The sequence below is a fragment of the Myotis yumanensis genome, unplaced genomic scaffold, assembly GCF_028538775.1.
Source record: "Myotis yumanensis isolate MYYU_CA2020_CCGP unplaced genomic scaffold, mMyoYum1.0.hap1 SCAF_10, whole genome shotgun sequence".
Classification (NCBI taxonomy): domain Eukaryota; kingdom Metazoa; phylum Chordata; class Mammalia; order Chiroptera; family Vespertilionidae; genus Myotis; species Myotis yumanensis.
The window spans coordinates 47,354,842-47,376,393 of NW_027223761.1; the positions used below are offsets into that span (position 1 = coordinate 47,354,842).

General features: G+C 43.7%; 2 protein-coding genes across 2 annotated transcripts; one reads left to right on the forward strand and one right to left on the reverse strand.

Moving 5' to 3' along the window:
• Positions 1-209: 209 nt before the first annotated feature.
• THRSP (thyroid hormone responsive) lies at positions 210-5,592 on the forward strand. The gene is made up of 2 exons (XM_070425693.1): positions 210-901; positions 3,906-5,592. Exon 1 carries the CDS (start codon positions 436-438, stop codon positions 880-882), a length of 447 nt encoding a protein of 148 aa, XP_070281794.1. The 5' UTR covers positions 210-435; the 3' UTR covers positions 883-901; positions 3,906-5,592.
• An 844-nt stretch (positions 5,593-6,436) lies between these two features.
• On the reverse strand, positions 6,437-15,289 carry NDUFC2 (NADH:ubiquinone oxidoreductase subunit C2). The gene is made up of 3 exons (XM_070425694.1): positions 14,993-15,289; positions 9,280-9,423; positions 6,437-6,618 (listed from the first exon to the last, which is right to left on the reverse strand). The coding sequence occupies exons 1-3, from the start codon at positions 15,159-15,161 to the stop codon at positions 6,569-6,571; spliced, it is 363 nt and encodes a 120-aa protein (XP_070281795.1). The 5' UTR covers positions 15,162-15,289; the 3' UTR covers positions 6,437-6,568.
• Positions 15,290-21,552: the final 6,263 nt, after the last annotated feature.

Below are 21,552 nucleotides of genomic sequence, written 5' to 3' on the forward strand. Positions count from 1 at the left end.
GGCACCCCAGATTGAAGAAGGGAGCTGTGTCTTAGGAGGCTGCTCTAAGCAGGCAGCAAGAGGCAGCTTGGTCTCAGGTGACCTGAAGGAATTAGTGACTGCCCTGAGGTCAAGTGCACTAGTTGCCAAAGAGCAAAGCTTCCCTGTAACTGGCCCTATGAGCTGACGGAGGAGGAGCCAGGCTCTTGCCCAGGCGGTCAGGAGTGCTGAAATGACATGCAGAAGGCTGACAGGCCAGTCCCTGGGCAGATAGATCGCCTAATACAGACATTGGGGCCTGAGCACTGGGATTAGCCTAAAACTGGGCTGTGTTTTTGACCCACCAGGTGTGCCTTGGCATCCTGTCAAACTATCATCACACCCCGACGTTAAAAATAACAGCGTGGAAACAGTACCGGGCAGTCTGCTGGACTCAGGGTGCCAGAGGAAGCGACCATGCAGGTGTTCACCACGCGCTACCCCAAGAACTGCCTGCTGACCGTCATGGACCGGTACTCGGCCGTGGTGCAGAACATGGAGCAGGTGGTGATGTTCCCCAGCCTTCTGCGGGACATGCAGCCAAGTGCACATGGGTGTGAGGCCCAGGCTGGAGCTCCCAGTCTCTACAACTACTTCACCATGCTCAAGGCCATCCGCGTGGATGTGGAACATGGGCTGCTGCCCCGGAAGGAGGGGCAGGTCAAGATGGCAGGTGGTGGAGCCAATGAGGCTGAGAATGAAGCTGCAGAGACGGAAGAGGGCGAGGAGATCTTGGGGCAGCTGGACCTACAAGCCCAGTTCCACCTGCACTTCTCCAGCCTTCATCACATCCTCACCCACCTGACCGTGAAAGCCAAGGAGGTGACGAGGACATACCAGGAGATAACGGGACAGGCCATCTAAGCCTCGGACTCTAGGGAAGGTAACGGTAGCCATGCTAGTGGGTGTCAGGGTCCACTGAGGGACATTCCAGGGGAGCATGGGGAGCAGTGGTGCAACCCAGTGGGAGGGTGTCTCAGACAGAGCCACCTTCACTCACTTCAGGGTTCTGGGAACATCACCCGGGAAGGTCCAAGGCCAGGCCTTGTTGGGGTCCAACCCCAGCAGGTCCAGGGGTCCCCAAAGGTGTGGACGGAGTCAGCGAAGAAGGAATGACAGGGAGACAGCATTCAGTTGATCAGCAGCCTAGCCAGGATCTCTAGTCAGGTTCTCTTGCCATGTTTTCTTGCTAGGTTCTGTCTCTAGGTTCTGTCTCTAGGTTCTCCAGCCAGGTTCTCTCGCTAGGTTCTGTTTCTAGGTTCTGTGTCTAGGTTCTGTATAGGATCTCCAGCCAAGTCCTGTCTCTAGGTTCTGTGTAGGATCTCCAGCCAAGTCCTGGTTAGGAACTCCAGCCAAGCTCTGGTTAGGATCTGATGAGGATCTGATATTTATTGTCTTGTTACATCTGCATTTATACCAGTCGATATTAATCCTGTCAATTTCTATTGAAAAGGTTAGGGCGTTTCTTATCTCCATTCCAGGGAGTAAAGATTATGTAGCTTAAGCGTGATTGTTTGTAGTTAAAGTGATTAACTACCCTCCTGGCACTTAGTTAAGGGGTTGTATCCCCTCCCTAACCTCAGGGAAAAATCCCTACCTGGGGAAACAACCTTTCTCGGAGAGTGACCTTGGTTAAAACACATAGCACCAAGAAGGTGAGCAAACATATTAAGAACAGTATGCCATATATGCCAGGTCCCTTGAAACAGCAAGGATGGACCGGCTCCCGGCAAGGCCTGCCTTACTCTCCTTGTGACCCAGAATTGGTGAGTAATGGAGTGCCTGTGATAGAGACAGAGGGAAAAATGACCTGTGAGTGCATACCTGATGTATGCACATGTGTTTATGCATGTGCACATTAGTTAATAAGTATGGGTATTTATTCAGGTAAATTGTGAATTCCATGTGTGAATTCTATGTACCCAATATTTTTTAAAGTCACAGAACATGAAAAATTATTATGTCACATAGGGGTGACAGGTGAGGCTGCTCGCAAATATTCCTGCTCCTGACAGGGGTGCAGCCAGCCAATGGAAAGCTACAGGACTGCTACCTGTGCAGGCATGCCTGTTGGGAAGCTCTGTTGTGAGGACATATGTGTTGGAGTCCGAGCCCACATGTTTATGCGCAGAGGGTTGGAGTTGTGAGGTGTGAGTGGGCAGCCAGCTAGACAAGCAGGTGATGGCACTCGGTGACAAGAAGTGGACTTGGGACAGTCATGGGTGGGTCACTCCTGGGTAGATGGGGAGAAACTTGGCCACACCACCTGCCAGTTTTAATCCTGGGCCACCTGCTAGCCCTGCTCCCACAAACTGATTTCCCATGTCCATGGGAATCTCAAAACCACAGATGGAGGTAGCTGGGGCAGGATTTTTTCCCCATTACTGGTTAGGAAATGAAAGCCAGAGGTGAAGTGACTCACTAAAAGTCATAAGAGGACAAAAGCAAGACTGGTCCCAACTTTGAACTGGGTATTCTTTACATCACACCCCATCTTGGCTATATGTGTTATCTTCATAATCTGCCTGAAGGCCACTCTGTAATGATGGGGATTAAACAGGGACCTGAACAGTCTATGGCGAGCTCTGCTCAGGTATTTCCTCAGCCATTCTTCCTTCCACTACCTCAAACCCAAATCTGAACTTTAGCCTTGCTTCTCTCTCCCCTCAAGGCTCCCTAGGTCGCCTCTCAGAGGTTCTTGAATATAACTAACTGAATTGGGTCAACAGTTCAGAGTCAAGTTCTGGTTCCACCACCAATGAGCTGTGAGGCCTCACTTTTCTGAGCTTCAGTTTCTTCACTGAATAATAACAGTGGTAGTAAAAACAACAGGTATTTGAATAGTTTTATAGGTTAAAATCACTTGTATATTATCTAATAGAATTATCATCCCCTTTTACAGATGAAAAGGCTGGAGGCCTGAGAAGTAAAATGAGTCCAAGGTTATTCAGGAAATGTAGGAGCTGAGATGCGAATGAGCCCTGACCTAACTGGCATCTAAGTCCTTTCCTCTGTGCTAGTGAATTTCCTTAGCACCATAGAATTCTGCAGCCTGGGCTGGAGGTGGGAAGGGGGGGGCGGGGATTGAGACTGCATGGGTAGAACACCCACTCTTTGACCAACTCCAAACTGCTTGAGACATGCATAGCAGTTCTACACAACACTACTGATTTTCGTGGCATAGCAGAAGTTAAAAAACCTGGGCTCTGGTCCTGGCTCTGTATGACCCCAGATAACTTACCTTTCTTCTTTTTCTCTCTCTTATTTTTGTTGATTTCAGAGAGGAAGGGAGAGGGAGATAGAAACATCAATGATGAGAGAGAATCATTAATCAGCTGCTTCCTGCATGCCCCACACTGGGGATCGAGCCCAAAACCTGGGCATGTGCCCTAACTGGAATTGAACTATGACTTCCGGGTTCATAGGTCTATGCTCAACCACACTGGCCAGACTCTTTTTATTCCTCACCCGAAGATGTTTTCATTGATTTTTAGAAAGAAAGGAAGAGAGAGAGAGAGAAACATCGGTGTGACAGAAACATCAATTGGTTGCCTCCTGTACATGCTCTGACAGGGACCTGAACTGCAACCCAGGTATGTGCTCTGACCGGGAATCGAACCTGTGACATTCCGGTACAATGCTCCAACCGAGCCACACCAGCCGGGGCTAACTTACTTTTCTGCATCGCAGTTTCCCTTTTGGTAAAATGAAGTTATTGCAGCTCTGATAACATGATTTTCTCACAATGCTATGAGACTGCCAGGCTTCTCCTACAGCAACATTATTGAGCTTTTTCATTATTTTTCCTATTCAGGAGGAACATGACAGTACCTCAGTGATGTGGTTTTACACTGACTTGGTTTTTTTAATATTTCTGCATTCCACAGATCCCTTTATCTGAGAGAAGGCAGACTCTGTGATGAGGACTCGGAGCAGTTCGCTAGCCCTGACGATGAGACCAGAAAGGCTAGACCTGCACTGGAAGTGAGGCGACGTGGTTCTCTGGGATGCTTCACTACCTTCTTTTGGGCACCAATTCATGGACTCGTCACTGGGACACCTTTAGGATGCTTGCTGCTATCTACAACTCTCCCTCTCTCCTCTTACCAGCCTGGGATAGTGGTCCGTGGATCATAAGGGGCTAGATGATACCTAGCCAGTGTGGCATGGTAGGAACATAGGTTTTAGCATTTAACTAATTCTTAGCAATCGTTCACTGTGTGATCTTTGGCAAATTATTTAATCCATTGGAACCTAAATTTCACCATCTACAAAATGGGGATAGTATTGCCTACCTCACAAGGTTGTTCTAGAAATTAAACAAAATAGAATCAAAAGCACCTGGCATATAAGTGCTGTTATTTATACGCTCATTCCCCCACCGCCACCTATATTTCTGTATTTGCTCTAGCCTTTGTTTTTTACACTCCAGAACTAAGAGGTAGCAGAGTCCCTGGATTGAGTGGTTCACTCTTGTTCCCGCCCAGCACAGGTGAACTATAAGCCTATTTAGTACAGCAACAATCCTATATAATAAAAGGCTAATATGCAAATTGTCCCCTCAACCAGGAGTTCAACCGCCAGCAGGCCCCTCCTGGCTGACTCGGCCCGATTAGTCCTGGTCAGGGTGGGCTGGCCGGACCCCACCCATGCATGAATTCATGCACCGGGCCTCTAGTCTATATATATAAAAGCCTAAGTGACTGTTATGATTGGTCACTATGATAAACACTGACCACCAGGGTCACTAGCCCTGACCATGAGACCAGATGCTCCATGCAGGAGCATTGCTCAGCCAGAAGCCGGGCTCACAGCTGGCAAGTGCAGCGGGATCCTCTCCCGCCTCTGCAACAGAGCTACCGAGCAGTGGCAGCAGGTGCAGCGGGGCTGGGATGAATGGGAACACCGCAGCACCAGGCTCCAGCTCCAGCTCCTCCCTGGCCACCTGCCGCTTCGCCCACTGCTAGATCCCTCAGGGGATGTCAGACCTAAACCGGCAGTCTAACATCCCCCGAGGGGTCCTGGATTGCAAAGGGGCAGGCCAAGCTGAAGGACCCCACTGGTGCTCGATTTTCGTGCACCAAGACTCTAGTTAAAAAATACCTTGTATTTGTACATTATCTCTAAAGTACTTCCTCAGTTATGATTTTATATTCAACAAGTGGCACTTGAGAAGAGATGGAACTCATCTGATTTTGCCCAGAAACCACACTTATAATCACCTGCCACCTACTTTGAAGTCACATGGAATGAGAGAAACAATTTTATTAATTGCCCCAAACTAATCTGATTATAAAATCTGAGTCTGGAAACAAAAACTTTCTGGACAAGCACTTGGATTTGATGAGCAATAAAGAGTAAGCTCAGCCCTAGTTGGTTTTGCTCAGTGGATAGAGCATCAGCCTGCAGACTAACGGGTCCCGGGTTTGATTCCGGTCAAGGGCACATGCCCAGGTTGCAGGTTTGATCCCAGGAAGCAGCCGATCAATGATTCTCTCATATCATTGATGTTTCTCTCCCTCTCCCTTCCTCTCTGAAATCAAATCAATCAATAAAAGTTATATATATAAAAAAGAGCAAGCTTGTAAGCTCATTCCTGTTAGGTAGGATCTTTTACTATTAATTGCACTGAGCCCACTCTTTCCAGGATGATCCATCTAAGAGCAAAGACTCCTTGGCAGATTCAGTCTTCTGTTCTCCTGGTCTTGAGTCTCCTGCTCATAAACCACCTGCTATATTGTTCAGAGAGCTCAAAAATGCAAGCCTTCCCATGTTATTCCTATTAAAAACCCTTTAGTGACTGCCTACTACCTAGAGCAGGAGTGGGGAATGTCTAGTCCACATGCTGTATATGGCCTGAAAAATTATCTGGTTTGGCCTTGCCAAGGCATTAGGGTTGAGTTAAATGTTTGAACAAATATAGCAGGCTGTTTTGATTGATAATTTTGTATGGCCCGCAAGTGATGTTATAAATATCCAATTGGCCCTTTGCAGAAAAAAGGTTCCCCACCCTGGACCGAGGATCAAGTCAAAATTATTCTACATGACTTACAAAATCCTCCATAATCTAGCTTGCTTTGTTTTGCTTTGCTCTACAATGGGAGCAGGCAAACCTTTTCTGTAAAGGGCCATATATTAAGATATTTTAGGCTTTGCAGGCCATAAGGTCTCTGTCACAACTACACGACTCTGCCCTCTGCTGTTGTAGCATGGAAGCAAGCATAAACATGTAAACATGTGAGCATGGCTGTGTTCCAAAAGAACTTACTGGCATGGGCCTGATTTTGCCTATAGGCTATAGTTTTCAACTTTGAACTAGAACTAAATTTTGTTTTTAAATCTGTCAGATGTCTTCTTAAAATTGGGTAAATGGAAACTGACCATTTTGTTTTTCTTATGACAAAAAGGAGTCAGAATGTTCAGGATGACCATTTTAATAACAAGGTATTAACATACAGATTAATACAAACTTCAGATATCATGAAATTATGCTCCACAAAATTCGGAAATAACTGTTCTCAGTGAAACCAAAGAAAGTGTTTTGGAGACTTCAACGCACTGGATGGAATTCTTCAAATTTGTCACCATAAGTTTTCTTATCTATAAAAGGAAAGATCACAAAAGATTTATGTTTAAGTTATGTTTTAAATCATATTTCCTAAAGAATAAAATTAAAATGTAATATTCTTACAGATAGAAACCCCTAAAATTTCCTTCTTTTCTTGTCCTCAACCACGGTTTGGTGATCACTGAAACATTTTGCTATACTGAATGGATTTTGAAGAATCTGTGGTGACATCCAGATGGCTGCCTGGAGGGGCAAGGTGCTGCCAGGGGGATCCTGGCTAAAGGGGTGAAGGAAGGAAAAACAGGGAGGGGCCCAGAGCTGAGGTGGTCAAGCACTCCATGCATGAGGCTCTTGGCACACCTGCCAGTAATCTGCTGCTCAGAGACAAAAAGAGCCCATGAGACTATACACGCTCCTGCTGACAGAGGGAGCTAGTGGAAATATGGAGGCAAAGAGCTAGAGGTGTGGAACTGAGGTCTGCTCTGCCATTGGTTCTCACTCTTAGGAATCAATATTCCCAAGATTCCTTCCAGCTCTAACATATAGCAGTTCTGAGTATTCCCCATGCGTCATACAACCACTATTCATGGCTTTGTACTAGTCTTTGAGCTCTTCAATGGCAAAAACAAAACAAAACAAAACAAAAAACTGTACCTTTTTGATCCACCATTAATATTACATATGTGACTAAAGGTTATAGGAATGTTAAATAGATTAATAACATTTAGAATAAACAGGACCTTAGAGATCATCATTCAGTCTAATAAAATTTCAATCCTTAATATTATACATATAGGAAAGTCTACTTAAAATCTATGTATTTACACATTTAAAATTTTGCTTTTCTTTTTCCTTCGTTCCTTCACATATGTACACATCTGTACTGTGTGTATGTGTAAAATAAAAAGAAGGCAATTACATCATAATTATAGTTGAACAGAGATAAGCAGTTTGCTGAGGAAATTCCTGTCTGTAGCTGGGTGAAAACGTCATTGAGATGATGAAACTTGAGCAAAAATTTGTTAGATGGGAAGGGTGGAAATGGAACAAGAGGAGGATCAAGAAAAAAGTACAGTGTGTACAAAGTGATACAGGGCAGGTTCAGGACCCAGCATTTCATGAGGCAGGGTTCTGTGTTCAGGTCAGCTATTATTTATCAAACTAGTGGCCCGGAGCACGAAATTCGTGCATGGAGGGGGTGTGTGTGCGCTCCTCAGCCCCGCCTGCACCCTCTCCAATCTAGGATCCCTCGGGGGATGTCTGACTGCCGGTTTAGGCCCAATCCCACAACCAGCAGTCAGACATCCCTCTCGCAATCTGGGACCGCTGGCTCCTAACCGCTCACCTGCCTGCCTGCCTGATCGCCCCTAACCACTCTGCATGCCGGCCTGCTCACCCCCAACTGCCCCCCCCCCAACTGGCCTGCTCGCCCCCAACTGCCTCCCCGCCAGCCTGCTTGCCCCCAATTGCCCCCCTCCGCCAGCCTGCTTGCCCCCAACTGCCCCGCCCTGCTGGCCTGCTCACTCCTGCTGGAGTCCAACCCCAGCAGGTCCAGGGGTCCCCAAAGGTGTGGATGAAGTCGGCGAAGAAGGAATGACACGAAGACAGCCTTTAGTTGATCAGCAGCCTAGTCAGGACCTCTAGCCAGGATCTCCAGCCAAAGTTCTGGTCAGAGTTCTGGTTAGGAACTGATCAGGATCTGATGAGGATCTGATGATTATTGTCTTGTTACATGCATATTTATACCAGCCGATTTTAATCCTGTCAATTTCTATTACAAAGGTTAGGGCGTTTCTTATCTCCATTCCAGGGAGTAAAGATTATGTAGCTTAAGCGTGATTGTTTGTAGTTAAAGTGATTAACTACCCGCCTGGCACTTAGTTAAGGGGTTGTATCCCCTCAGGGAAAAATCCCCCAACTCCCCCCCCATCCCCTGCCAGCCTGATCGCCCTCAACTACCCTCCCCTCCTGGCCTGATCGCCCCTAACCGCTTCTGCTTCAGCCCCGCCACCATTGCTTTGTCAGGAAGGACGTCCGGAAAGTCTCCTGGTCTAATTAGCATATTACCCTTTTATTAGTATAGATGCCTACTATGTGTTGGCTCTGTCCTAGAGGCTGGGACATTCAAAGATGAAGCTGTAGTCTAATGAGTGACACAACTATGTATAAGTAATGTGGTGGATAAAAGGTATGGGCAAAGTGTTTCTACCAGGCAATTAACCCGAGACATGATCTTCAGCAAGACCAAAAACAGAGATGACTGAAGGCAAGTGCAATGATTCAAGCAAAAGATTATTAGGGTCTGAACCAGGGTAGTAGCAGTGGGACAGAGAGGAGAGTTCAGAGATGAGAAATAGGAAGCAGAACAGTAAGACTTGATGGGAAGTAAAAGAGAAAGACTTGAAGATGATTCGCAGGCTTCTGCTAGAATACACAAGTGGATAGTGGTGCCATCACTGAAGTAGGACACAGAACAGAAGGTCTGGGCAGGCAGAGGGGACATGAGGGTCTATTTGCTGTCTGAGGTACTTAGCCAGAAACCTGACACATGAATTCAAGAGAATTCTGGTCTATAGACAACCATGTAGGAGTTAACAGAATAGAGAAGATACCTAAAGCTACAGACATGGAAAAGATTAACCAGGGGAAATGATGCAAAGTAAGAAAGGTTTTTTATAATTAACTTGAAATACCTTTTTCAGGAAAATCCTCTGGATGTGATTTTATATATGCAAACATATCATGGTCCTTCACAGCATACATATAGTCTTGACGTTTTAAAAGATAATATCCAACAAAAAAAAAGGAAGTAACATATAGAAGCTGGCGATGCAAACCTGAAAATCAAATCCCAAAGAAAACAAAAATCAGTCAGTCAATATAATGTAAGATTATATTCTTACATTTCAGATTTATAATTTGTTTTTCTTCTAAAATTTTTTTTAAAGGACTTTCTATATGGCTATTCTGAACAAACAGCCTTGATCTTGAGATGTCTTCTTAAAGCAATTTGACAACTATAAAAGACAACATTAAGTCTACAAACATCATTACCAATAGAACCAAGATTTTTAAAAATAAGGTTTTATAAATTTCTTCATGGAAAAAAGTGTGTAAGTACCAAATCCCAAATGCTAGACTGAGAAAAGAAAAAAATATTTTCTTCTTTGATAAGTTAACTTTAGACCTAAACTAATCTATATTCCAGGATATGTTCAGGATATGATGTTCTGAGGGAAAGTCATCCATAAATGGTCTAAAAGCAATTTTGTTGGTCTTCATATACTGATTTATATTTGCATAATTAGTGGTTACTAAAACAGCAGGCTAACTACAAATATATCTCAATTCTCTTTTGTACCATCTAAATTTCCTCCTATTTGCATGTATTATCTATTCAAAAACTATATTTAAAAAAAAAATTAAATATTTAAAAAATCACTCTATTATAATGAGACTAGAGAGGATCAAATCACATGCCCTAGAGAAAAATTTAGTTTGAAGGGGCGATCCAAGGGTATGAACTTTATATATGAAATGTTTTTTGCAAAAGGCTAACTGCAGGTTTGATTTTCTAGCTAAGCCCCAGATTTCTATCCCCAGCCCTCCACTTCTTATCCCACACACCTTCCTTTGGAGAACTCGTTTATTACTATACTTTTATCTACTATCCATGTGCTGGTGACCCACAAGTACATCCAACTCAGACACTCATATTGAAATACATCCAAGTATGTTCATTTGAATATCCCCAAATGAACTCATTTCCTTCCTATTCACACATCTTTCTCCTAATTCCAAGAATAAGACCTTTTACCCATGAATCTAAGTCCTGGGTAATAAACACAGTAATCATCCTTTATTTCTACCTTCTTCCCCATATCCAGCCACTGAGTGCTGTTAATTCTACCTTGTAAATATTTCCTCACTTATCTCTCACTTGCACTAACTGGTCTCCCCTTCATCTAATTTTTCACTCCATAATGATCCCAGCTTTTATCCTGTCACTAGAGAAATTTTTACTGAAATATAAACCTAGCTTGTTGGTCCCTTCTCCTTCAATTACGGTCAACAGGAGTCCAAATTCTTGCATATGACCTCTGAAGCCCTTCATGAGCCAACTCTCTCACCTTCATCTTCTGGCACTCCCTGAGAGGCAGTGTGCTCCAGCAGCAGTGAACTGCTTTTTGCTTTTTAAAAAATATATATTTTTATTGATTTCATAGAAGAAAGGAAAGGAGAGGGAGAGGGAGAGGGAGAAAGAGATAAAAATATCGATGAAAGAGAATCATTGATCGGCTGCCTCCTGCATGCCCTCTATTGGGGGTCGAGCCCACAACCTGGGCATGTGCCCTTGACGGGATTCGAACCCGGGACCCTTGAGTCTGCAGGCTGATGCTCTATCCACTGAGCCAAACCAGGTAGGACTGAACTGCTTTTAACTCCTCACAAAAACTAGGCTTCTTTATGCTTCTACATACCACACACTGATTATTTCTCTGCCCAGAAACCCTCTGATCCTTCAAGGCTCAACTCAGACATCACTTCAGCTAAGAAGTCTTCCCAGAACTTTCCTGAATTTAAAAGGGTGAGCTCATCTCTATTAATATGTAAATAGCTATAGTAATTATTTCTTTCTCTACTACCAGGCAACACCAATGTTTCATTCATTTTTGTATACCAGCACATAGATAGCAGTTAATATTTAATTAAGTGAATGAATGACCTTGAGCCAGTCAATTTATTAATTCTAAAACAAAGATAATACCTATCCTATCTTTCTCACAGCAGTAGTATATAAACAAAAAAAAATGCATATAAAATATTTTTGAAAAATGTGTAAAACAACAAAAATGTAAAATATTACTATGTCCTGGGACTGGATAGGGCCCAGGCTCTTTTGCGTTCTCCCTTGCCCCAAACAGCCACTCTTCTCCCAAATTGGGCCACTTGCAGCACAGCAAACCAAAGGGTGCTGGCTGGGTTGTCCCATGTGCCACTGGACTACAAAGACCGACTTTCTGTGCTTACCCATATCTCTCACAGCAAGACTTCATAAATATGTTAGACGTTGTCAGTGTCCCAGCCCTAAAGGCAGGCTTAGCCTCTTCCCAAGTCCCCATTTCCCTAACCGAGTGGTTCTCAACCTTCTGGCCCTTTAAATGCAGTTCCTCATGTTGTGACCCAACCATAAAATTATTTTAGTTGCTACTTCATAACTGTAATGTTGCTACTGTTATGAATCATAATGTAAATATCTGATATGCAGGATGGTCGTAGGCGACCCCTGTGAAAGGGTCATTCGACCGCCAAAGGGGTCGCGACCCACAGGTTGAGAACCGCTGCCCTAACCTCTCTTCTCTCTCAGTGGTGTCTCCCTCTTACCACATAAACCACCCCTCCACAATCATTTTCCCATTTCCTTTACTCAGTTCATCTAAACTTGGAGCCATGGTGCTCTTTGCAGAACACCGTAAATTACTGATAAACTAGAAATCAATAAATATTTAATTTTGTGGACTACACATAGATACCAACTAACTGTAAATTTAGGGCAGGTAAGTGGTAGCCAGTAATAAGGTTTTAAAAACAAATGATAAGAGAAAAGTTTAAGAAAAAATTCTATATAATGTTTTCTGATAACTTGAAAAAGATCTGCACAATTGGATTTCATTGATAGAATATTCCAATACTACACACAGAATGCCAGGTCCTCTCCAGGGCTACATTTTGAAAATCCTTTCCCACTCCAGCTCTGTCACACCTGTTCCCTATGTGCATAAACTTGTACCACAATTTGTCTTTTGAATGGATATGCTCATCTGGTTTGTAAATATTTGGGGGGTTGAGACCATGTTTTATATTTCCTTGCAATCTACACAGACTTATTCATCCAATAAATACTTATTGAGCACTACTATATGCCAGACATTGATCTAGACACATTATGAATTCAATAAATGCTGCTAATTATACCATTTCAATAAAGTCAAGACCTAAATTTTCCAAAGCAACCTAGGGAAAACCCAGGGAACTCAGGAATTCTGACCCCTAGCTCTGGACTAAGTGCTTTATATACATCATCTCATCTAGTTCTCACAGCCACACAAAGAGGCAGACATTCGCCTTATTTCATAGATGAGGAAACTAAAACTCATAGCGATAAGTTGCTTCCCTAGAATCAAAGAATCAAATGGCTGGTAAAGTGGAGGTGGTGTCAAACCCAAGTCGTAACCACTAAGCTCTTCTGTCTTCCAGAAAAGACACAAAACCTAGTTTGATAAGGCGAGATTAAGTGGTATACACTTCACATTTCAGCCAATCTGTACTTGCTCTGGAACAGTTCCCCTCTGATCTGTACCTCCTATATGCTCCACAGGCTCTCCCTGCTCATCCACTTTCATAAAACAGGTAACGGTCTCACCTAGACCCATCTGTCCACCAGACTAAAAGCTCCTCAGGGTCGGGGATGGAATTCCTCACCCCACATACCCTGTATGTCAGCGGTTGCCAACCGGTGGTCCGCAGACCATGGTGGTCCGCGAGGTCCGAAAGGTTGGCCACCGCTGCTGCATGTAACACTGCCTGGCAAAGAGAAAGAGCTCTGTGAATGTTAAACAAACATACTGTAAACTGTCTGCATAACAACTGCTAAGGACGGGGAACTCTGTCCAGCACCTCTTGTGGGCCAGGCATGTTACCTATCTCACTTAATTGTCACAGCAAATATGCAAAGATCAATTACTCCCGTTTTACAGATGAGGAAACTTTGGCTCCGGACTGCCTAAGTAACTTGCCCAAGGTGACCCAGTTGGGAAGCAGCGGAAGAAGTCCATTTAGTTCCAAAGTGGCGCTCTTTCTCTTACATGAAAGAGTAAGACTTGGTACATGAGGAGTGGTAAAGAGAAGGGAGAAAACCCCATTCCTCCATAGGCAGAAATGGCCAAAGATCACTTCTTTCTGCAGAGTAGGGTCATGTCCAAGGCAGAAGGGACTCCAATACTATTTGAGCAATGGAAATGCTGAGGTTTGGTGGGCTGGAAGCTGACCTCCAGGTATGACATACAGCTGGCAGAAGGCAAAAGAGGCCCCAGTGAGCTGATTCCTGGTTGCTGGAATCACTGCAGGATTAGCTTTCTTCCTAACTGGGCTCCACTCAGTATTGCTTCACATTGTTGACAGAATTGACACAGGTCTGATCATTGCATCTCTGCCGCCTCTCCCAACAACCCAAGCCATCAAAAGCTAAAAAGGTTCCCGCCTGCCTAGGGAATGGCCACGGGGTACCCACTAGCCTTACTGCCCTCGCCTGCACACTCACTCACTCACTCATCAAACCACCTGCCGTCCACAGGCCCTGGCCTTCAGTTATTCCTGCCAGCCCCATAGGTCTGGGAGGCTGTTAAGTTATAGCTAAGTTCAAAACCTCCCAGTTTCCCTGCACTTTTCCCTGTGGAGATCCACAGCCCTCGGCACACCTACTGTGTCGGCTGTTAATGGCTCTGACAGGGCGCCGCTGATACACTAGGACAGTGGTTCTCAACCTTGGCTGCACATTGGAATCACCTGGGAATCTTTTTAAAATCCTGATTTCTGGGCCTCATTCTCTGGAAATTCTGTTTCTTTGTTTATGGGGTGGGGCCACAACATTAGTAACAAAGAAACAGAATTTCCGGAGGATGAGGCCCAGAAATCGGGATTTAAAAAAGATTCCCAGGTGATTCTAATGGGCAGCCAAGGTTGAGAACCACTGCACTGGGAGAAAACACGGGAGCCTCCTGCTCAGAGCGGGGCCTCTACACGAGCAGCATCCGTGGTGTCCGGTAGTTTACCATCGGGCCTCCTCCCAGACCGAATGAGTCAGAATGCACATTTCAACCAGATCCGAGGTTAGCAGTAGCACGCTACCGTGTGAGAGCACGATTTTCAAACACAGACTCTGAGGTCCAAAGACAGGCTCTGCTACTTGTTGGCCGTATGACCTTGGGCAAGCTGCTTGACCCCCGCGGAGGCTGCTTTCTCGCTGTGGATAATGTCTCCCCGTGAGGTGCTTTGAGGCTCAAACGCCATAATGTACGTAAGTGTCCGTAGTACATGCAGCCTGGAGTGAAGGCTCATTTTGCACACACCACAGCGCGACACGAGACGGGCGCGGGCAGTCCACCGCCGGGCCCTTCGCAGCCTCACTGTGGGGTGGTGACTTCCACTGCACCCCGTTTCCTAGAGCCACACGCCCCCCTGGCCCTGCACAATTCTGAAGCGCTCACGGGCGCGGAGGCCCTAGGAAGGCGAGGCAGGGCCTGCGAGGCGGCAAGGCCCGCACAAGGCTCGGCCGCCTACGGCGGGGCCGGCCCGCAGCCCGGCGACCCTCTCCCCTCCCACCGGACCCCGCCGCGCAGCCCTCACCGGCTGTCAACACGGGCCTCTGCCGGATCGCGTTATCAAGGAGGCCCGAGCAGTAGCCCAAGAGGCCGAAGTAGGCGAGCCGCGGGTCCGTCAGCTTGGGCGGGGGCAGGCTCCGGGCCTCATCCGGCAGGAACTCTAAGGGCCTGCGGCCCGGCCGTCCGGTCATCATGGTGAGGCCGCTCTTACTTGAGGCCTGGCCTCAGACCGCTAACTGGGAAGAAAATCACCACGACCACCGCCGGGTCCCGCGTCCTAAACCTTCTCCTCCCGGCACCGGGCTGAAGGGCACTGCGCGGGGCGGTGCAGCACGCAAACGCTTCCCCGGACGCACTGCTGCACGAGCTTGCGCGGGAGGTTCCGGGGCACTAAGTGACCCACGCGGCTAGCCTGCCCGCGGGCGCTCATTTCAGCCGGTAGGGTAGGTACCAGGAGTCGAGGGGGTACACGAAAGGAGCCAAGTTGGGAGACTAGGAGGTACTGCTCTTTTTCGCCCAACCTTCCCCACCCGGAATTGTCTCTTCCTCTCCCGCCCCTGAATGTCCCTTCTGCAAGAACCTATCTTTGCATCCAACATCTACAAGTAAACTTGATGGATAGGTTCAAGAGACGTAATTAATTGAATTCCCATAAAAGCTGTTTTCATTTTCTGGGTTTCCAGTCGTCTATTCGTACCGGCACACCCTGCAAAGCCTAAAATTAAGGTCCAGCCATCAACAAAGTATTCAGAGGACCCAGGACTGGATCCTTTAGCTAAACTCTTGAAATTCAGCCTGGGCGGCAGCACCTTAAAAATCTTCACCTTGCCTAACTGGGTTGGCTCAGTGGATAGAGCATCAGTCTGCGGACTGAAGGGTTCGATTCCAGTCAAGGGCATGTACCTTGGTTGCCGGCACATCCCCAGTGGGGGGTGGGCAGGAGGCAGCTGATTGATGTTTCTCTCTCATGGATGTTTCTAACTCTCTATTCCTCTCCCTCTCTGTAAAAAAATCAATAAAATACATTAAAATTTTTTTCACCTCTGGGTCGTCAGGTCTTGTATATGACTGAGGGAAGAGGTGTTTTCTAAAGGATTGAGGAAAGAAAGAAGGATGCTATAACATTCTGCTATAATTATTCAGTCTCTGCTCACCTACCTCCAATACTGGGGAGTGTCTATCTTGGAACAGTTTTTTCTTCAGCAAACCCTTCCTGATATTGAGCGAAAATATTTTCTTTTTGTGTTCATTCATTAGTGGGATCAATACTAATTAAACCAGAAGTTAATACAAAGGTATAGGTATAAACCATAGTGGAATAATTAATTATCAATTAAGAGTCATTAAATAAAGGACAGACCTTTTAGGCCTATAGAAAGTGCTCCCAGATCCGCTAGATTTCAAGTTAGGATTCTCCCAAGGAACACATATTGCAACACTTTCCTGGAAGGCAGCAAATGCTTCGAAGATTCATACTCTCTGACCCAGTAATTACATGTCTGGGAATCTGTCCTATGGAAATAGTATGTCATTTTGCACAAAATTTCTTTTTTTAACCACAGTGTTTCTTTGAAAATATCAGAAGAATGAAAACGAACAAAAAAATCTTCCATAGTAGGATTATGTAAATTTTGAATATTAGATGAATCATTAGGCAAACACTTAAATATTTAAATGATACTTACACATCCTTCTCTTCTTCATCCATCTATGACCAATAAATATTGAAAGAATTCTCAGAACTTTTCTAATCATCATGGAAATTCACATTAAAATATTTTTTAAATGTATTAGTAACCTTGTATAGCCAGAACAATCTTGAAAAAGAACAAAATTGGAGACCTCACAATTCCTGATTTCAAAACATACTACAAAACAACAGTAATAAAGACTGTGTGGTAATGACATGTAGATAGATATATAGACCAGTGGAACAAAATAGAGAGCCCAGAAGTAAAACCATCTCAGAAGAAACATCTCAAATTAAGTATATCCAAAAATAAAATTATTCTTCACATTGAGAAAGTTAAGAAATATTTTCAGGCCTTGGCTGGCTAGCTTAGTTGGTTGGAGCATTATTCTGATTCGCCAAAGTTGTGTGTTTGATCCCTGGTCAGGGCACATACAAGAATCACCGAATAAATGCACAAATAAGTTGAACAGTAAATCAATGTTTCTCTCCCTTCCTTTTTCTCTAAAAAAAAAAAAAAATCAATAAAAAATATTTTCAAATATAAGGAATAATATAAAAAAAACTACATTTCTGTCACTATAACATTTTGTTGTATTTGCTTCAGGTCTTTATTTAAATTATTTTTATTGTTGACAGTATTACAAATGTCTCCCTTTTTCTCCCTTTTTGCCCCTCTCTACCTAATTCCACCCCACCCCAGGCCTTCCCCATGCTATTGTCTGTGTCCATGGGTTATGCATATATGCATATTGCGTCAGGTGTTTATTGCCTGATGTATATATGTAAAATACACATATACACAAGATTTGTATATATTCTCCTTTAAATTTTTAAAATATATTTTTACTGCCCTAGCCAGTTTTGCTCAGTGGATAGAGTGTCAGCCTGCAGACTGAAGGGTCCCAGGTTCGATTCCAGTCAAGGGCACATGCCCAGGTTGTGGGTTCAATCCCCAGTAGGGGGTGTGCAGAAGGCAGATCAATAATTCTTTTTCATCATTGATGTTTCTCTCTCTCCCTTCCTCTCTGAAATCGAGAGAGAGAGAGAGAGAGAGAGAAACATCAATGATGTGAGAGAATCATTGATCGGCTGCCTCCTGTAAGCCCCCTACTGGGAATTGAGCCCACAACTCGGGCATGTGCCTTGACTGGGAATGGAACCATGACCTCCTGGTTCATAGGTCGATGCTCAACCACTAAGCCATGCTGGCAGGGCTATATTCTCCTTTAAAAATATGTAAATAAAATGGTACAGTGCTAAAACTCCTTTTGATCTCAGTCTTCATTCTCATTCTCTTTCCTTTCTTCCAAGAGGCAACCTTGGTCCTAATTCCATATATTATTAGTATCATTTTAATATTCACATTCATAGATGAATTGATAGACAACATAAAACATGATGTGTGTGTGTGTGTGTGTGTGTGTGTGTGTGGTTTTAAAACTGTACACATTCTCTACCGATTATCTCCTTGTTTAGTATTGGAACTGCTGAATTTCAGAATATATGAATTTTTAATTTTACTAGGTAATATCAAGTTCCTCCATAAAGAAACTGACCCAATTTCCATTTCTATCTACAATTTACGTGAACATAGCAATATTTTCTATTATCAGACTTTAGTTTTTGTCTATGGTAAAAAATGGGATCTCAATGTGGTTTTAATTTGCATTTCCCTATTATCTAGTGAAAATTGTATCTTTTTTTTAAAAAAAAATTTTTTTTATTGATTAGAGAAAGAGGAAGGGAGAGGGATAGAGAGATGGAAACATCCAGCCCACAACCCGGGCATATGCCCTGACTGGGAATCAAACCAGAGATCTCCTGGTTCATGGGTCGACATTCAACCAGAGCCACACTGGCCAGGCAATAGTATCTCTTTCTTCAGTTATTTGCCATTTGGGTTTCTTTCTGTTTGCCTAGTTATATACTTTGCTTATTTTCTTTAGGGTTGTCTTTTTTCTAAATGATTTGTAGGAATTTTTAATGTGAAGTAATATAAATCCTTTGTCTGTTATATATGTTACAAAATACTCCCCCCCATCTCTTGTTTGTCTTTTAACTTTATTTATAAGGTCTTCTATTATACAGAAGTTAAAGTTCTGATGTAGCAATATTTCTCTAATATTTTTCTTTATGGTTTGTTTTGTGTCTTTAAAAAAATCTTCCCAAAGCAAGGTCCTAAATTTTTTTTAAAGAATTTTACAGTTTCCAAAACAAAGCTCTTGATATCACTTCTATGCATTTCCTCACCTCAGTAAATGGTGCCACTATCCATTCCGATGCAACACCTGAAATACAGGGATCATCTACGATTCTTTGCTCACCCTCAAGCCCTATATCTAATCCTTTTCCAACTACTGTCAATTCCAATTCCAAATCCATCTGCTTCTCCATCACACTGCCACCACTCTTCTTCCATATCCCATAACCTTGCTCCCAGGTAAGTCTCTGCAGAGTAACTTTTTGAAAATATATTTCAACCTCCAAGTAAATAAGAAATGTAATAGGAAAAGTGATAAAGAGCATAAACACTTTCCAGAAGAAAAAGTACAAATGGCTCTTAAACATAGGAAAAGACTCTTATATCTCTCATAAGAGAAATGCAAATGAAAATTACCTTGAGATACCATTGGCAAAGATCTAAAATACTAATGACACACTCATTACGTAGGCAAGTTTGTGGGGAAACAGACATCATTCCTTGCCTGGGGAACATAAACTGGTGCAACTTCTATGACGAATTTGACATCATCTACCAAAATTATAAATGCACATAGCCTTCAGAGTAGTTTCCAGGTGGAAGTCATTAACAAGGAAAACTATACCAGTGCTGGTCTGGAAAGACAGCTCATCTCCCCTGCCCCTGCAGTTAGTTCTCTTCTGGTTCTGGCTCTATGCCTTTCCCTGGGGAAAGATACAGTAGCCAAGAATACCAAGTCCCTCCCACTTTCCTTTTATCTTGTGAGATTTTGGTACACTGTATATAAATTAAACAGCAGATAAAAAAAATGACTTGTTTATAGGTCTTGTTTAAATTTTGATAGTAACTTTGGCTTGTTCTTCTTGATTTTGCTTCATTCTAGGTTTTCAAAATATTTGGAAACTATACTATTTAGTAATTGCTGAAACCTAGCAATTTGTTGTTGAAAATCGCCCACATCTCTGCGAAGTTTAAATATACAAATACAAAGTATATTGCTTGCAAGAATCCTGGGCTGTAGGCAGAAGTCCGAGTTCTAGTCTGCGCTGGCACCAACAAGCTATGCCTGTCTCAGGAGTCATTGCACTCTTGGCAATATAAGGGGTTGAAGTGCTTTAAAGACTATATTAGGACTTTGAATTCTTAAGCCAAACAAAAACTCACATGAAGCTTAATATATGAAATAGATCAAAGCATATTTGCTTTGGTAGAAGATGGGACAGGGCTCAGAGTCTCTGATGCAACTCTCGAGAACCTTAAGGCAGTGATGGCGAACCTTTTGAGCTCGGCGTGTCAGCATTTTGAAAAACCCTAACTTAACTCTGGTGCCGTGTCACATACAGAAATTTTTTGGTATTTGCAACCATAGTAAAACAAAGATTTATATTTTTGATATTTTTTTCATATATTTAAATGCCATTTAACAAAGAAAAATCAAAAAAATGAGTTCGCGTGTCACCTCTGACACGCGTGTCATAGGTTCGCCATCACTGACCTTAAGGGCTCTGTAGAACATTCTGGAAATCTCTGCACCAGGTGAGCTCTTCCAGTTCTGACATCACATCACATCACATCACATTCACAGTAACAACCTTCAAAGTATAATTAAATTTTGCCTTGTTGAGATGTATCCAAATTCATCTTCTAATTTTCTCTTTTTGGCTTGCTTACCAATTGGCAAAGATGTGAGGAACTACACTGGGCCCCTTGGGTTAATGCTGATACTATAAACATCCAGATTTAAATCATGGCCTGTGTGGTGTGTTTTCATTTATTCAACTGTGCCAAAAACTGGAGCTATCAAAGCAAGTGTGGTCTCTGCTCTCAAATTGTTAGTCTCCTTGGGAAAACAGATAAACAACAATTTTAGCCATTAATAGTAGTAGACCCCTGGAAGCACATGGTGGGGAACTCAATTCTGGTGGAGGGGGGAGAGAAGGTAGAGGGAGAGGACTCATAAAAATATGAAGATATTGTCCTGGCCCTGGTTGATTTGACTCATTTGGTTGGAGCTTTGTCCCGTGTACCAAACAGTTTTGGGTTCAATTCCCATTCAGAGCACATGCCTAGGTTGTGGGTTCGGCCCCCCAGTTGGGGCTCATAAGAGAAGGCAACCGATCAATGTTCTCTCTCACATTGCTGCTTCTGTCCCCCTCTCTGAAATCAATAAGCTTAAAACAAAAAAAAGATATTTATTGAACACTTAATATGTGCCAGGCAGGGTTCTAAAATATTTTGTGATCATTTTAAAGATGAGGACATTGGGGCAAAGGATGGCTAAGTAACTTGGCTAGATTTTTTTTTAACCTTCATCCAAGGATATTTTCCCATTGATTTTTATTTTTTAAAATATATTTTTATTGATTTCAGAGAGGGAGAGATAGAAACATCAATGATGAGAATCACTGGTTGGCTACCTCCTGCACGCCTCCTACTGGGGATTGAGCCTGCAACCCAGGCATGTGCCCTTGACCGGAATTGAACCTGGGACCCTTCAGTCCACAGGCCAACACTCTACCCACTGAGCCAAACCAGCTAGGGCTCCCATTTATTTTTAGGGTGGAAGAGAGAGGGAAAGACAGAGAAACATCGATGCGAGAGAAACACATTGATCTAATTTCTCCAGCACGCGCCCTGACCAGGGCCGGGGTGAGGGTAAGCTAAGTGCCCTTGACGGGAATCAAATCTGGAT